Raw genomic sequence first — 18,525 nt, 5'->3', positions numbered from 1 at the left:
GCCATGTTTCCTACATTATAACTATGATTACAAGCAGTCTTTGGCTATAAAGCACTTTTAAGATGTTCTGAAGTTATGAAAGGTGCCATATAATGGAGAATTTCTTTCTTTCATAGAACATAAGAAATAGGAGCAGGAGTAGGCCATCCAGCCCTTCGAGCCTGCCCCGCCATTCAATAAGATCATGGCTGATCTGTCGTGTCTCAGTTCCACATTCCCGCCCTCTCCCCATAACCCTTAATCCCCTCTCTCATCAAAAACCCATCAACCCGCGTCTTAAAAATATTTAGCGAGGCAGCCTCCACCACTTCAACGGGCAGAGAATTCCAGAGATTCACCACCCTTTGAGTGAAGAAGTTCCTCCTCAACTCCGTTCTAAACCGCCCCCCTTTTATCTTGAGGCTGTGCCCCCTAGTCCTACTGTCTTTTTTGAGTGGGAAGAGTCTTTCCACCTCTATCCTATCCATCCCATTCATCATCTTATACGTCTCAAAGAGATCTCCCCTCATTCTTCTAAACTCTAACGAGTACAAGCCCAGTTTATTCAGCCTCTCCTCATAGCTCAACCCCCTCAACTCCAGTATCAGCCTAGTAAACCTCCTCTGCACTCCCTCCAAGGCCAAAATATCTTTGCGCAGGTGCGGCGCCCAAAACTGCACACATCCATCCTGTCCATCAGTCTAGATTGGATTCAAACTCGAACCCCAAGGTTTAAGCTACTGCATCATCATAAAATTAACTTGCTGAACAAGGAGACACTCTCTCACCTTCTTGGTTCTTACTTTTCTTCCCAGGTGATTTTGAAGGGGCTTTTGAACCTCGTGGTGTCACTTCAGTGTTTCCAGAACCAATTGAGGGCCATTCATCATCATCTTTCCCAGAAGTCACAATAATATCAGTCTTTTCTTTAGAAACCCGGTATAATTCCTGCAAAATCCAGTTTATTGAGAAGCTCAGTAAAAGCAAAGGGAATTTTTTTTTAAAAAATGGCTAATTCTTTTAACAATGTGTAATTAAACTTCTATTATTTACAAGTAGACAGAAACACAGAAACCAGTTGGAAGAGGTCACATGAGTGCAACTGCCATGATTAACATCCAGCTGGTATAGCATGATTTGCAAGATATCCAAAAGAATACCCAGCATTCGATTTCCAATGCCACAGACAAACCTCAAAGCTCCAAGCACAACCCACCACCTTCCACTCTCTGCAAGTGCACAGGGGAGTCGATGGCCGAATGGTATCATCTCTAGACTATTAAGCCAGAAATTCCACTAATGTTCTGGGGACCCAGGTTCAAATCCCACCACCAGATGGTGGAATTTGAATTCAATAAAAATTAGCTGCAATTAAGAATCTACTGATGATCATGAAACATTGTCGGTTGTTGGAAAACCCCAGCTAGTTCACTAATGTCCTTTAGGGAAGGAAATCTGCCGTCCTTACCTGGTCTGGCCTACATGGGATTCCAGAGCCACAGCAATATGGCTGACTCTCAAATGCCCTCAGGCAACTAAGTATGGGCAATAAATGCTGGCCAACCAACAGCGCCCATGTCCCACAAATGAACAGAAAACTATTTTACTATTTTGATTCTGAGTGCTGGGCAGACTTGAAACTGGGAGTGTTTCATACCTGTTCTCACGTGCTCCCATACACACACTGCCTGCAAAAATATCAGCAAGTCCGAGTCACACTGCACAAGCCTGTGGGCTGGGTTTAACGCACCCGAAACTCTGCAGTTCCAATCAGTGCCTCCAACTGCGCATGTGCAAGAAAAAAAATAGAATGCGGCTCCCCTGCCACATCCCTCCCATGCTGGATAATGCCTCCCCCTGGCCCCCACAGACATTGCCCCACCCCCACAACATTACTGACCCCCTTATTCCACTGCCCCCCCCCCCCCCGCCACCCCCACCGGCACCCAGACTAATCACAGACCCCTCCCTCCTTTGCTCCTTACTGATCTCAGGCAAAGTGGCAGCGGTCTCCCATCCTCACCGATCTCAAGCAGAGAGCCGTCAGACACTCAGCATTTACCTCCTCACTAACCAGAGCACCCGAATTGGACTTTAGGAGAGCATGTCAGTATCATGCCGAATCTGGATGGGCAAATGCGGTGGTTGAAAGGGGGAAGTGCCCGTAAGGTCGGGCATGCAGCCTACTTTCGAGCCTTGGTAAAGGGGGAACCGGTGCTGAGGCACACGCAGATCGTGCTATTCGCCTCATGCCTGAATTCATCAAGTTTTCGCACCTGAAAACTGGAGCAACTTGATGGTAAAATTGGGCCCGAAGTCTCTCCAAGCATCAGAATGGATGGGAAAAAGTAGGTTGACAACATCAGAATCCAATTCTTAACTCCTGTCAGACATGTTTTTTTTAAAATGTTTTCATAACCTGGACAGTCAATATTACATCTGCAATTGCTTTTCATATTTATCCTGAGTTCTTTGTGAAAACACACCATCAGAATGTTGCACAGTTTGTAAATGCCATTTACCCTGAGCTGAGGGAGATTGGTTGCAGTTTGCCAGTCTTTGTCATCGCGAATGCGTGTGCAACGTGGGAAGCGAATCGAGATGCCATCTGCAGAGTGGGCCTCCGATTTCGAGAACTCAGCCCCCGTGATTTCCCACACTGGCGCTTTCTGCAAGACAGAAATAAAAGCAAGTCTTGAGAGAGGAACTTGTACAGAATTCTGCTGAAATAAGCCTAGAGGACACAGATCTCTTCTTGGAGGAAGTGAAATTTGAAAAAAAGAAACCATAACCCCTACTTGGACATAACAAGTGACAAAAAGAGGGATATTTCACCTAACGCTCAATAGATCAATCCTGTAGAGGGGCCCCTACGGCAATATCTAACGTAGGAACAGATGACAACTTACCTTTGGATCTCTGACAATAAAGTCGGGTATATAGTTCTTACTGACATTTAGCCAACCTGGCACCTTGCTTGGATCCTGCACCAAAAGAACATTTATTCAAACAGCTATAATTAGAAACCAAATTTAATTTTAGCATTTCATAAAAGTTTAAATAATTCTATTAACTTATAGCAGTAACAACAAAAGATCAGAAACATTGCTTTACCTTGCTAATTTTTACCATATCCAGTTCATTCTGCAATCGTGCCAATGTTGCATCATCATGGCCACCTCCACACTTCGTCACTGTGCACCACTGTGAAGAGTCAGGATCGTAGCAGCCCATCAAGAAAATGGACATCATCCCACCTGAAAGAAACCCAATGAATCCATTAAGTTGACTCAAAGTGGGATTCAACAGTAATTTAATAGCTGAGGGCATGTTGCGCAGACAGGACAGTGGAGATCAGTCCACAACCAGATCAGACAGGATCTGATTAAATGGTGGAGTGGGCCCAGGGGGCCAAGTTACCTACTCCTGCTCCTACGTCCCATGTTTCTATATTCCTACTAACTCCACTGACTCACAACCATCCATACAGCAAACGGGACTTGTTTAGGGTAGGAATTTAAAAGAAACATGGAAACAGTGAATAGATCGATCCATCGATGACTGGGGAGAAATAAAAATAGAAACACCTCCTTTGTTTCCAAGAGAACACTAAAAAGCCTGGATAGAGTGAATGTGGCAAAGACGTTTCCATGAGTAGGAGAGACTAGGATCCAAGGGCACAGCCTCAGAGTAAAGGGATAACCTTTTAAAACCAGGATGAGGAGAAATTTCTTCAGCCAGAGGGTTGTGAATCTATGGAATTTATTGCCCCAACAGGCTGTGGTGGTCAGGTCACTGAGTGTATTTAAGACAGGGATAGATAGGTTCTTGATTAGTAAGGGGATCAAAGATTATGGGGAAAAGGCAGGAGAATGGGGTTGAGAAATGATTGAATGGGGTTCAGCTATGATTGAATGGCGGAGCAGACGCGATGGGCCCAATGGCCTAACTCTGCTCCTATATCTTATGGTCATAAGGATTTCTAGAGGTGACTGGCCAATTTGAAGATACATTACCACTAGATTTTCTCACTAAAATTCCTCAACTATTATTTGGTTCACATTAACGGCGATGATGTTCTGTCAATAAGAGCCTTCTCATTAGTTCAACGTACAGGTCTGATTCCTGGCCTCTGCTGAGATTTCACATTTCTACTGGGGCTGTTGTGAGGCTGCTAAAATTGGTTCCAACATTTCTGAGTCGGGGCAAGGGTGGCAAATACAATTCAACTACTCGCTGGTTAGGCCAAAACTGAAGTACTGTGTGCAGCATTAAAGGAAGGATGTGACTGCACTGGAGGGGGTGCAGGAGGAGATTCACCAGAATCTCCAAGCTGAGGGTCTGAGCTCCAGGAAAAGATTGGATTTGCTGGGGCTGTTCCCCTGGGAGCAGCAACAGTTGAGAGCGAACCTGACAGAGGTGTACAAGATTACAGAGGGCATTGATTGGATAAGATGACACTTTTTCTGAGGGGTCAATAACCAAGGGCAATATAATTAAAATAAAAAGTAGAATGCTAAGTGGGGAGTTGAACAAGAATGTTTTCACCCAGAGGGAGGAGGGCATCTGGAACTCACTACCTGAAAGGTTGGTGAGTCAGAAATGCCTGTAACATTTAAAGAAGTATTTAGATATTCACTTGCGTTGGCGTAATCTCCAGGTTATGGCCAAACACTGAAAAATGGGATGATCTTTGTTGACCATGACACAATGGGCCAAATAGTCTCCTCCTGTGTTGTAAACATCTATGAATCTGAGTGACTCTGCTGGAAATGTATACAATTTCACATTGACATCAAAGGAATTGTGACTCCCTCATCATGTCTTCCCATAGTACACAAACTCCTTCCCACACTAATTCCCTACTTATGATGCATCTTTAGCTAAAAGTGGTTAGGGTGGTTTTTGGAAGGCAGCACTGCGGACAATCCAACCATACAGTTTACTGCTCAGAGACAAAAGCCATAAAGCAGCATGCAGTATAAATATTTTCTTTCATGCAAGTGCCACCATTACCTTTATTCCCTTGCCCGTAGAACGCTCCCAGCACCACAAGGTCTGCAGTATCAGCCATCGCACCTTCATTCAGATAGTCCTTCTTTACTTTCAGCCAATGGCGTTTACCCGGTTCATACAGACTCTACACACCAATGTCAATCACAATCAGAACAATAAGAATGAAAACATTTCAAAAGGGGTAACATTTCCAAAATTAACTTTGTTACATCAATTTTGTTCCAAACTTCTCAAATATGAAGTTATGCCTGCATGCTACATGTAACTACAATGCAGCAGCAAGTGGTCACTCAGCGAGGACAGTGGAATCCTTAAGTCATTCACACTTGGGCATTCCTAACCAGTAACATTTAAGAAGAAAGATTTGTATCTGTAGAGTGCTTTTCATGACTTCAAGATTGCAAGAAACATATTAGCCAAAATTCTCCCAAAACAAAACTAACTGCCCAATGAGTGGGAAAATGGGAGTATTTCCCATTCAGTTTTTGGGTAAATTTACTTGAAAGAATCTCTGACACTCTAGCACTGCAGAGTGACTCAGCGGGATGCCCTCTGGTAAATGGGGGTGGGGTCTAGTCCCGCCCAAGAAGCCGGCAACATAGTGCTGAGTGGGCCATTACGCATGCGCCAATCTGTCAATGTGGAGATTGGCGCATGCGCACTGGCTCTCCCGTCACCAGCCTCCCATGTCTTGTCTTTAATAAGATCGAGCTCCTAGTGAATTCTTATTTAGTGTAGTCCTGTACACAGTAAAGATAGGACCATTAGAGAAAATCATAAAGGTCATGACATTCACTATTTCACGATTTGTTACAGTGTCACAAATGGGAAGTGGCAAGTCCAAGAGCTGTGGGGCGGCCTGCTCAAAAAATCTTTTGGATAATTGGTGTTTCCAAATTCGAGAGATTATAGTGCGGGGAATCTTGCCAAAAAGTGACAGTGTTGTTTCTGGCAAGAAAACCAGCATGTTTCCTCTCCGGACTCTACCACACCCTGCCAAAAAAAATTCAAGGGGGCGCAATTCACACCATCAGAGAGTGGATGCCGCACTAAAACACACTGCCAAAACCTGGCTGCTCAGAGATCAGAATGCCATCTTTAAAGGATGCCCTGATCACAACTCTAATAAACCTCCCCTCACCCCACACTGAAGCTATTGGAGCTCCCCTCCTTACACCCAGAGCCAGCATTCGCTTCTCCCCATCCTCACCCCACCCCACCATGATCATCAACCCGTTACACCACCCCACACCCCATGATCATCAGCCCCTTCTCCCTCCTGCCCCCGACCCCTGTGCCCCCATGTGATCATCACCACCCCCACCTCTCCCAGTCAGAGCCTGGTACCCCAAATCCCACCCACCCACAATGGCCTTGTGATGGGTCATAAAAACCCAGCTGGTTCACCAATGTCCCTTAATGTCCCAAGGAAGCAAATGTGCACCTTTAACAAAGTAAAATGTCCTGTGATGCTTTACAGGAGCAATTAATTATCAGCCTTAAAATTTGACAGCAAGCCACAAAATGAGATATTAGGGTGGATGGTCAAAGGTTTAAGCAAGAACAGAGATGTATTGATGCAATCTTATTTATAAGATAAAGATGATCTGCCTGAAGGGATTCAACATGACTTCCAAAAGGGAACTCAATACTTGAGAGAAGAAAATGTTTAGAGCCAAAAGCACTGACCAACAGAAGTGGCATTAATAGGACAGAGCAGGCACTGGCATTTTGACCCACATGATCTGCTACTGTTCTCCATGATTCAAACAAATCAAATTGTGGTAAAAGCTAACCTATCAACTGGCCAAAATACAACTCCAGTCTCACAGCAACATGGTCAACTCTCAACATAGAAAGATAACAAATAGGAGAAGTCGGCCATTCAACTCAAGCCTTCTCCGCCAATCAATATGATCATGTCTCACCCTCTATCTGAATGCCACACTCCCACTCTCCCCATTCCCCTTAACACCTTCATTGTCTAGAAATCCATTTCTTTCTTAAATACATTCAGTGATCCACAGCCTTATGTGGTAGAGAATTCCACAGGTTCACCACCCTATGAGTGAAAAAATTTCTCATCTGTCCTAAGTAGCCTACCCCACACTCTGAGATCATGGCCCCTTGTTCTAGTGCACCGGGGAGAGGATACAACATCCCTGCGTCCAGCCTGTCAGAAATTTATACATTTCAGAGATCCCCTTTCATTCTCCTGAACTCCAGGACATACAGGCCCAGTCAACACAAGCCTTCCTCACATGATAATCCTGCCATCCCAGCAATCAGTCTGGTTCCACCTGAGATCGGAAGTGGCCGAGCAAGCCAGTCAAGTTTCACAAGAATAGCGAGGAACGAGCATCCTTGCCACAACCCGAGAATGAACAATTTAAAGAAAAGACGTACAACTGGCAATGTAGATAACAGGCACAGTTTGATTATTTTAATACATCTACACTTTGCCCATTAGTCCAGCCAATTCTGCCCACTTAAAGAAGACAGGACTACAGTAACATACCGTGTTGAGATTATCTCACCTTAGCATCCTTCAGTACCAATCCCTCCAGGCCCTCTCTAATAACTCGATTGATCATTTCTCTCAGATCAGAAGCCCTCTGTCAAAACAGGATGCAAAGATTTTTTTCAAAAGAATCAGTAAAATGTACACGTATATCAAATAAACCAATTAGCCACGGAGATGGCCTAAGATTAATTTATTTCATAATGCATCAAAATTGCAACTTTGCTTGATTTGAATTCCGTTTCAAGTATTTGAATAAGCTAACAAGTTCCCCTAGAACAGTTTGGTTTCTTACAATTTTAGAGTGAATGAACTTGACTAGAATGAATGAAGGCATCAGTTGTTTAACACAAGCTGAATCTATAGAACTCGCCAGCATCTAACTTAACAGAGCCAAGATCCACTCCTTAAAAAAGGAACCAAAGATAAAAGGCACATCAAGTACATCACAGGTTATGTGAAAAGACAGGAGACTAATTGGAGAGGCTAACTGCATACGGCTTTCTGACAGTGACATAAGCAAGAGATTTTCTTATCAGAACCTGTCAGATTTATACATAAGTAACTTTCAGGATTACATTGCCACCTCTAATAAATAGTTCTATCCAGCAATCAGTAGATATACAATATGTACAGTCTTGGTTTCCATTTTTTGGCACTTTTTTGTGTTCAGGATAACCAACGTTAACGAATGTTACGATTGCAGAATTAATATGAGGCTAGATGGAGAGCAGTAGAATCATCAGTTAACAGCAAGTTATCACAGAATCCTACAGTGCAGAAGGAGGCCATTTGGCCCATGGAGTCTGCACCGACCACAATCCCACCCACGCCCTATTGCCATAACCCCATATATTTAACCCACTAGTCCCTCTGACACTAAGGAGCAATTTAGCATGGCCAATTCAACCCACATATCTTTCAACTGTGGGATGAACCACCTGGAGGAAACCCATGCACACGCAGGGAGAATGTGCAAACTCCAACCAGACAGTGATCCAAGCCAGGAATCGGACCCTGACACTGTGAGGCAGCAGTGCTAACCACTGTGCCACCCCTAGTGTTTAAATAACACTTTATCTGGGAAAGCATCCCACAGCACTTCACAGGTGCACAGAGCTAGAAACTGAAATATTACAATATTAGGAAGGGTGACTAAAGGCTTGGTCAAAGAGGTGAGTTTTGAGAAGAGAGAGATCAATGCTCCCTTTAAGCTGTACCTCCACCATTTTTTTTTGCCAGTAATTCATATTTGTTTGTATGGTGGGACATGTTTAACATGTGGCAAAGTTCCATTCGGTTCCAGCAGATTATGGCACCTCAGTGTGTTGAAAAAAAAAATCTGTATAACCCACTTTAGAAAATCCACTGGCATCAACGTCTGAAGCTCTGGCTGAAGCCACAAACCAATTAGTGCATAGGTTTCAACCAAAATATCAGGAAAAAACCTAAATACCTGGCAATATAAAAAAGTGAAGTAACAAGGAGTAACACAAGAGTATTCAGATCATTTGGATCTGTGTTGGGGTGTACAAAGGCAGTAGAAGGGATTCTCTGGCCTCCCCACAGCCGTTTCCCAGGGGCAGGAGGTGGGCTAGTAGTGTGATCTTTCAGTCCCGTCACTGTCAGTGGGGTATTCCATTGAATCCCCACGTTGCTGGGAAACCTGCAGCAGGCAAGCACCGTTGGTGGGACCAGGGAATCCCACTGGTGGTAAATCCCACCCTGCGGAGCAGATTTTATGAATTTATTCTTTGGCAAAGGAGTATGATAGAATTACAGATTTGCCACTCAGAAAACCAAGTCATTACCAAACAGAAACCTTCTGGGATATGCAGAGCATCATACCCAGATTCTCAATATGCACTATCATCATGCCAGAGAACGCTAAATTATATAAAATCTATCTTAAGGTATTTCCCTGCTAAAAAAAACCCTTCAAATAAATTGGTGTTATCTTCATCAGTGAACACCATTCCAAAAAGCAAACAATGAAAATCCAGACCGTTCCAGTAATGACCACATGCAGCATTGAGAGGCATTTGTAAAAGGTACCACTTTAAAACATGACTGTACTCACAGTCACATACTTCATCTCTGAAAACATGATCCGGTTGGGGATTTCAACCATGTTGTCATTAAGAAACTGCTTTCGCTCACTGATTGGTCTGCAAAGACATAAAAGGCATATGTAAATAAATCACAAGGGATAAAGGAAGCCAGTAGGCCAGTCTAGCTCATTCTTCCACTTATCATAAGTGCAGGTTTCTGTGGAGATGATGGAAGCTATTGAGCCCCACACTTTTTTATACAGAGAGCCAAATTTCTAAATGACCCAAGAGAAAATGTTGGAATATCCACACAATCTGGAGCACCACCAAGGATAAATCTGCCGATTTCACCAAGGCTGGTGTTCCAAAGTCAAACTTGCCTTACTGTTGAGGGTGAAAGGTCGAGGCTGTCAACTCCCAATGGATCTTAGTACTTCTGCGCATATGCAGCCCAGGAGCAGCTGCACACATGCAGTTCTGCACTTTTGTGTACTTTGGTCCCCGTGCAGGAAAACGATGGCGTGAAAACACAGGTTATGTGACCAGGAGCTAAGCACCATTGCCAGCAAGAGTCCAGGCAGGAAGCAGAGAGAGGACCCAAAACAAAGTCCTAGGCAGAAGACAAGAAACAAGAGATGGACACAGGTCCCCGTTAAGGTAGAGAGGTGAACGGAGAAATGGGTTCCAAACCGAAAAGGGCCACAGTTATCAGCCTAAATGAAAAGTGCTCAGGAAAAGCCATGAAGATCCGAGAAGGCAGCCGCAAGATTGGTGACTCAATGCTACAGGCCGTTGGGGCAATAGCGCTCAGCTCAGTGCGGCTGAAGAGCCTGTGAATGGATGTTTCAGTGCTAACTCAGGAACAGAATCTGAGGAGTTGAGATTGGAATTCAGCAAGGTGGACCATTGTTGATGCTATCTGAGTTGGAATGACTTTTGGTGCAAATTCCCAGGTTAGATCTTTGAAGGTGAAGAGGGGAATCCCTTGTGAGAGAGGGAGAAAGATCAACAGAATTTCAGTGATAGTGACTGATTCTCAGTGTTACTGACATCTGGGTTGGTTATTGAGAAATGTGGACTCTGTCTTGATCACATCTGTTACCCAGAGTGCACTGTGTTCACCCACAATTGCCTGTTAATTCACATGTACCTCATATTTACCCTGAATGCTTGAATATGTGTTGTAAATTGTTAACTTTCTGAACTGTATGGTAAAGTTCATTACTATTTGTTAAAAACCCATGGATTTATTCACTGAGCAAATGGCTTCAATCACAAACGTGTCTACTTTAAACAAAACATTATTGGTTCCTAAGCAAATCTGACCAAATAGCTTGTGGTCTCATCAAGGATCATAACACTGATGAACAGAGACACTTATCTACTTTTGTTTTTAAGAAGATCTTTCTGGTTGCCAGCTTTTGGATATTTAAGAAGTTTATTTTTTGGGACTGTTTCATCAGCAACTTGAGAGTGTAAAGTGAGTGTCACTAGCACAACATAAGTACAGTAATCCAATTATACAATAAGCTCCATTGTGTCTGTTAAGGCCCAGGATCACAAGGAAATTCCTGCTGTACAGAGACTTAATGAGGGATGTACAAACCTGTTCATGAGGCTGACTCCATTGAAGTAAATACAGTCGAAGACAAAAAGACAAACATTAGCATCCTTGAAGGCGGCTTTCTGGAAACAGAAGAAAATAGAATTCAAACGGCTTGTTCTACTGTTCATCTGTCCAAAACAACGTTCCACTTCCTCCTAGTTGGTAATGGTGGAGGCGCAGGAAGATGATGTGATCAACGCTGTCAAAGGTTGCAGACAGATTAGGAAGAATGAGAATGAACAGTTTACTTTTGTCAGTCAATTCGGATCCATGTGCGACTTTGACGAGAGCTGTTTTGGTACTGTGAGCAGGGCAGAAAACTGATTGTTTTGGAGGGATTCAAACAGAGTTCCGATAAAGAGTACTGGAGGCAACAAGTTTAAGGACTTTGGAGAGGAACGGGATTTTGGAGATGGTCATCTTATGAAGAGAGGGGCAATTATGGCAGCGGGGCCAGGAGGTGGGTGACATGGACAAGATTAACTCAGATAAGCTATGAGGGAAGACAATGAAGAAACTAGAAGGCTTTGCAAATTCAAGGCTGCGAGTATGGGAACTTTCATGAATGTTAGGGAAGACGCAGCTAATTGATGGTCTCAGCCTTAGATAGAAAGGAATGGATGAGTTTCTGCATTTTTTTTAATTTTATTTTTATTAGTGTCATTAACACTGCAATGAAGTTACTGTGAAAATCCCCCAGTCACCACACTCTGGCACCTGTTCCGGTGCACGGAGGGAGAATTTAGTCAATGCAACTAACCAGCATGTCTTTCGAACTGTGGAAGGAAACCGGAGCCCCCGGAGGAAACCCATCCAGACAGGGGGAGAACGTGCAGACTCTGCACAGACAGTGACCCAAGCCGTGAATCGAACCCAGGTCCCTGAAGCTAAGAGGCAGCAGTGCTAACCACACGCCACCTTGTTGGAGGCAAGGGTAAAAAATACGAGTAAGGCAAGTTTACGAAGATGGCTTGCAGTAGAGAAAGGGAGCTGGGGGAGGGTCATCATTGCATTGTAGGGTGATCCTGGTAATGAGCAGTTTTAACAAACTAGAGCAAGAGACAAAGTGCTTTATGTGGTTCAGCCAGATCTGGTGGTGCATGGCTATTCCATATGGCATGCCATATTCATTCAAGTCTGCATTCATTGAAGCTAAAGGGAGAGCGAGAGAGCATGATGGTCTTATTATGGACTAGAGCATTAAACTGAAGATGATGGTGGAGTTGAGCAAATTAGCTATTGCAGAAATGTCGTAAGTAGTGGGCTATATTCACAAATGGGATTTTGAAATTGCAGAATCAAGTGAATTACAGGATAACAGTTCCAGGGCAGACATGGAAGGAAGTTAGATAGAGGAAAGGGGGATTTGCAGTGGAGAGGGAGTGATTGCAAATGGCATTATCTATGATTGCTTTGATGGTAGTAGTGAGGTCACACGAGATGGCAAGTCCAAGGGAGGGAGAATGAATGTCAGTTATTGTGCTTACATGGAGGGAATTAGGGATAAGTGGCAGTGAATTCATAGGACAGAGTTAGAACATGAACATGATGGTTAAAATGATATACAGAAGCTGTTCGATGTTCAACAAATTGTATTGCTTGATTGAAGAAGCACAACAATTAGACAGCCTTGTCCTCTGTTGCTCTGTGATCTACCCTGACATATTACTTGGATGCAGCGAGATGAATATCCTCTCAATGATCCAAAGTGAGAAATTTGCAGATACAGAAACAGTTTCGGTTTTATTAGTTTAGGAATGATACCTTATTCTCTGCAGACAATATATCTCTTAAATATCAAAAATTTTCCATTCAGCAGCATTGAGTTCAGAAGTCTGAATCCTTTCATACAAAGCTCTGTAGTTAAAGACCACATTCACTATGGCAAATAGATCACAGGAGTCCAAGTCAGGTGCTAGAACATGTGTGGTTTGCAGTTCTCAGCCAGCATGGTCATAGAGAGGGTTATAACTGCCAGCCTCATCAGCATGCGTGTGTCCATTTCCAAAATCTCTGAAGCAGCCAATCAACGTAAACATCACAGGAACAAATTAGATCTAGACCCTTTAATCACATTACCTTGTGCACACCTAGTGTTCCAAAGGGGAGTGGTTTCCCAGTGTGCGTATCAATCAGCAGCACCTCAGAATCCAAAATCATACTGTCACCTCCTACAAAAGCTTTGGGAATAAAATCCCTAAAATGAGCAACCTAGGAGGGAAAAATCAAAAAAGGCAAAGTTAGTTTCTGCAACAATGGAACTACGGAGACGGGTCCACTTTCATCATAACACAATACGAGAGCATACCTAACATCACAGATTTACAAAATTATTATGGAGCTGTAGGAGGCCATTTGGCCCACCGTGTCTGCACCAGCTCTCCACACGAGCAGCGTACTTTGTACCAATACCCCACCTTCTCCCTGTAACCCTACACATTCTTCCTTTTCAGCTAAAAGTTTAACATCATAACTATGCAAATTGCATAACCAGGGAAGTAGAGATGGCTTTAAAGTAATAAGAGGGTAGGGAACAGTTTCTGGAAAAGGATGGGTAGGCTTACAAGGTAAAAGGATATGTAAGAATTGCAAGGTAGCTATTTAGACAATTACAGTGTGACAGGAAAGGACAGAGTGTATATACATAAAAAGACAACAGGGCCAAAGCGGGAAAAGAATGGCAACAAGGAAAAATTAATGGCTCTTCACCTATATGCATGTAGCATTCAGCATAAAATAAATGCACAAATTGAGGTTAATGGATATATACAGCCATTACAGAGACGTTGTTACAAGGAGATCAAAGACGGGAACTAAACATTCAGGGGCATATGACTTTTTGTAATACAAGGTCTTGAGAGGAAAGGGAGGGTGGAGATGGGGCACCAGTTTGCAAAGATAGAGGTGTCAGTTGAAAAGGGTGATGCTGGCAGATTTCAAGGAGGGAGGAACAGAAGCCAAGAAGAGAGAACTGTTAACTTGGGAGCCAGCAAAGGAAGCTAGGGTGGCACAGTGGTGAGCACTGCTGTCTCACAGCACCAAGGACCGGGGTTCAATTCCCAGCTTGGGTCACTTTGTGTGGAGTCCGCACGTTCTCCCTCTGTTTGCATGGTTTTCTCCAGGTGCCATGGTTTCCTCCCACAGTCCAAAGATGTGCTGGTTAGGTGCACTGGCCATGCTAAATTGCCCCTTAAATGTCCCAAGATGGATAGGATAGGAGAATTAGCGGGATAAATGTGTGGGGTTATGGGATAGACAGAGGGGTGGGCCTTTGTCAGATGCCATGTCAGAGAGTCAGTGCAGGCCCGATGGGCCAAATGGTCTCCTTCTGCACTGTAGGGGTTCTATGATTGCTCAATTTTTGTAATAGCTTCGAGAAGTGAGAGAAAACATGAGGAAGGACACACCACACACTGAGATCAGGTTATCCCAGCAGTCACACTGATCGTATTCCTAGGGCTATTCCAACACAAGACACTGAAATTCATAATTATGAGAATACTGGTCAAAACTATAACGTGTGTAGATAATAAGGGAAATTCATAATTGAGTGTATTGGTCAAAAAATGTGTAGGTGCTTTGAGAGGTTGAGTGTTTTCAGTATTCTACCACAACAATCACCAACATACCTATGCACTAGGGACAGATAACAGCTGCCAGTCTGCCAAAGAATTTCAGAGATAGGAGAAATTGGGTGTAGAGCACTGTCTTTTTACTTCAGAAGCTTATTGGAATGAAAATCTCCTCCTTTGCACACCATAAGCAAACAAGTGTGGCAGTCTCAAGCCATCAGGAATTGGACACAGGTCTATATTATAAACTGTCCAGGTTGGACACAATTCTCACTAAAATGACAATCTCGCTCAGGAAGGCTGGTGTGAAGAAGTCACTTCTAAAACACTGCTGCTGACATAAACATAACTGTTCAAAATAAATGGAGAGTAATTCAAACAGGTTAAGATAATTTTAAATAATCAAGCATATTAAAAACTGCAACCTGGTTAGTTTAACTGAATGGAATGTCATGCTTGTTAATGCCAATAAATATCAGTGTTGGAGAATAGAACATTTTCCACTTTCTGCACGTAGCATCATCAGCAAGCAAGAAGCCCTAGGCACTTACAATAATCAGATACTGTGTGAGCCTCCCTTCATTCTCCTGTAATTTGCTTCAAAATATTTGAAGGGGCCGACAGCCCAGAATTAATTACCATCTTCGGAAGGAACTTGCTTAGCAGTGAAAGTGGAAAATTAAAATCAGGAACGCCAAGGTAAGTTGTAAACTTTCAAATATGTCACCTCCCCAACCAGCAACGGAGAGACAAAAAAAATTCAAGAACAGTTCCTTTCTTGCTGTCATCAGACTTTTGAATGGACCTACCTCATATTAAATTGATCTTTCTCTACACCCTAGCTATGACTTAACACTACATTCCGCACTCTCTCGTTTTCTTCTCTATGAACGGTATGCTTTGTCTCTATAGCGTGCAAGAAAGAATACTTTTCACTGTATGTTAATAAATGTGAGAATAATAAAATCAGTCAAAAAAAAACATTCTCTTTCTCCAGCAAGAAATGGGAAAAGGGTAAAGATTAGCTCCTTTGGAAGAAGGAATGAATTACTCACTTTATGTGGCAACACAGGTTTCAGGCTCCTGCTGTAGTATTGGAAAGTGTCCCCATTCTTATGCACTTGAACTCTCTCCCCATCATACTTGATTTCTGCATAGATTCCATTTGGGCATTTCTTCATGGCATAGTCAATTGATTTGCAAGCTTCAGCCTAAATAGGGAAACAAATTTAGATTTCTTTTAAATCTGCAGGAAGATAAAATGCTCAAAAAAATTTCTTGTCACAGAGTCAAGTACCTTCCAAAGGATACTGCAATCAAAAATTAAACACTCATCCTTTCGGTAACGTTTATTTTCTACAATACAGTATTCTCATCATGAAGAACTACCTGTGTTCAAGCCAATCTTGCAGGGAAGGGAATGAGGTGAAATGCTGAAAAGTTGCAGTTCAGGTATTTGAAATTGTGGCATTGTATCAGGGTTTCTGGGGGAGCAAGTTGGGAACATAAAGCTAATTGTTGAAACTGATACTAAGTTTCTGCATTCCTGGGACTGGGAAACAATTGTAGTGGCTCCATTCTCATCAACGAGCCAGATCAATTTTTACAACAATCTGGGGGTTACATGGTCACTTTTATTAGTACTAGCTTTTTAATTTCAGATTTAGTTCATCAAATTAAATTCCCCACCTGCCATGGTCTCACCACCACAATTTCCCAGCAAACCCCAACATAACCTCAGGCCTGTACATCTCTAATCTGGATCTGAAAGTACTGGGTTGTAAATAAAACCATAAGCCGAAACTTAATCTGCTTAACACAGCTTGGTGTTTAATTTACAATATATTTCGTTTTGGTTCAGCCAAATTAATATTTGTAAAGAAAAGCCAGAATGGGGGAGAAAAAAAACGTTGAGGTTATCATCACTTCCTTACCAGCATAGGCTGTACTGGGGTTAGAAGGTTGGCCTTGACGCTGAGCATTTTCTTCATTCCTGGTACTTGCTCAGATTCTTGTTGATTCTGGAGAACACGGTCAACCACATCTTGCAAATTACGTGAGGCTTTGAATGCATCATAAGCATTGGGGTCCAAGGCATCCAACCTAAATGAAAATCAGCAGGAAATTGGACACTCAACCTGATTAGCAACTTAAAAGAATGACCAGTGAAGTTAGTGCATTTGATCAACACCAGTCAAACAGTGCTAGTTAACCTGAAAATTCAGGATATCTGAAAGAACTGTCAAAGTAGATTGGAAAGTTGGCATAAAATTCCAAATCTTGAATCTTTGATTTGAGTGCAAACCCCATGCAATAATAAGCAAAAAGTCTTGAAAGAATGGGTAGGGCCACAATCAATGAATTAGTTAATGGGGAGGGGAACCCACATTAACAATAGCATACTTCCTTTTAGAAGAATGGGCTGATGGAATAGCAACTGGTTACACAACATTGAAACTCATAGTAAAATGTAACCTAGACTGTAAAATGTAACTGGTTTGAATAAGCCCATATGAAAAAAACAGGACAAATAGGTACTGCTGGATATAAGAACATAAGAAATAGGAGCAGGAGTAGGCCATCTAGCCCTTCGAGCCTGCCCCGCCATTCAATAAGATCATGGCTGATCTGTTGTGGCTCAGTTCCACTTTCCCACCCTCTCCCCATAACCCTTAATCCCCTCTCTTATCAAGAACCCATCAACCCGCTTCTTACAAATATTTAGCGAGGCAGCCTCCACCACTTCAACGGGCAGAGAATTCCAGAGATTCACCACCCTTTGAGTGAAGAAGTTCCTCCTCAACTCCGTTCTAAACCGCCTCCCCTTTATCTTGAGGCTGTGCCCCCTAGTCCTACTGTCTTTTTTGAGCGGGAAGAGTCTCTCCACCTCTATCCTATCCATCCCATTCATCATCTTATACGTCTCAATGAGATCTCCCCTCATTCTTCTAAACTCTAATGAGTACAAGCCTAGTTTATTCAGCCTCTCCTCATAGCTCAATCCCCTCAACTCCGGTATCAGCCTAGTAAACCTCCTCTGCACTCCCTCCAGGGCCAAAATATCCTTGCGCAGGTGCGGCGCCCAAAACTGCACACAGTACTCCAGCTGCGGCCTCACCAATGCCCTATACAGCTGCAGCAAGACCTCCCTACTTTTATATTCAATCCCCCTCGCTATGAAGCAATATGTGTGGCAATGAAAGGAATTAATCATCTGAACAGTGACCAGGCTTCTCCCAATTACTAATGAAGCAACTGAATGCACAAAAGAAATAGTATAGCACTACAGCTGGGGGAATGTTGAGCATTCATGCTTCAGTACAACCAGACTGGTGAGTCTTGCCTTGCTGTTGTGAACTAAATGATATTGCAATAGCAAATTGCCAAGTATTCTGTAATAATGGAAAAAAAATCATTTTAGATACAGCAAGACTAGAAATCACAACTTTTCAAGATGAAGGGAATGGATGAAATGGAGTCTTGAGTTTCAAAGCCAAAGACTGAGCTAAAGCAGCAGCAATAGTTTGAAGTGTCACAATGGTTAACCTAAGTGAGGACCAAGACGATATAGGATAGTAAAGAATAGAAAATGCAACAACACCATTGTAAAATACAAGTCTCAACGTGAAAGACAAAAATGCTTTCATTTTAGTGTTTTTATGCGATCGCTTGGGGGTCTCCAATGAAGTACTTTTAATGTGTGATCACTTAAGTAATGAGTTGGCTAAATACCAAAAAAACCTGCGGGGGTGGGGAGGTGGTAGGGTGCACGACCTTACC

The 18,525-nt window shown here is 42.9% G+C and overlaps 1 protein-coding gene across 5 annotated transcripts in view; it reads right to left on the bottom strand.

Annotated features, from left to right (window-relative positions):
• The window catches only part of lig3 (ligase III, DNA, ATP-dependent), a 60,805-nt gene that overhangs the window by 7,357 nt on the left and 34,923 nt on the right, over positions 1–18,525 (bottom strand). For all 5 annotated transcript variants that reach the window (XM_080183868.1, XM_080183869.1, XM_080183864.1 and 2 more), the window contains exons 8-18: positions 16,680–16,848; positions 15,801–15,956; positions 13,253–13,384; positions 11,174–11,253; positions 9,597–9,684; positions 7,533–7,610; positions 4,996–5,119; positions 3,094–3,236; positions 2,889–2,963; positions 2,502–2,648; positions 768–927 (exon numbers count right to left, since the gene is read on the bottom strand). In XM_080183868.1, coding sequence (XP_080039994.1) covers positions 768–927; positions 2,502–2,648; positions 2,889–2,963; positions 3,094–3,236; positions 4,996–5,119; positions 7,533–7,610; positions 9,597–9,684; positions 11,174–11,253; positions 13,253–13,384; positions 15,801–15,956; positions 16,680–16,848 — 1,352 coding nt within the window. The remainder of the gene's footprint in view (positions 1–767; positions 928–2,501; positions 2,649–2,888; positions 2,964–3,093; positions 3,237–4,995; positions 5,120–7,532; positions 7,611–9,596; positions 9,685–11,173; positions 11,254–13,252; positions 13,385–15,800; positions 15,957–16,679; positions 16,849–18,525) is intronic.

This window comes from Carcharhinus amblyrhynchos, unplaced genomic scaffold (genome assembly GCF_965287045.1).
Source record: "Carcharhinus amblyrhynchos unplaced genomic scaffold, sCarAmb.v2.hapA scaffold_453, whole genome shotgun sequence".
In the NCBI taxonomy this organism is placed as follows: Eukaryota; Metazoa; Chordata; class Chondrichthyes; order Carcharhiniformes; family Carcharhinidae; genus Carcharhinus; species Carcharhinus amblyrhynchos.
This window is presented reverse-complemented; position numbering and strand designations above follow the sequence as displayed.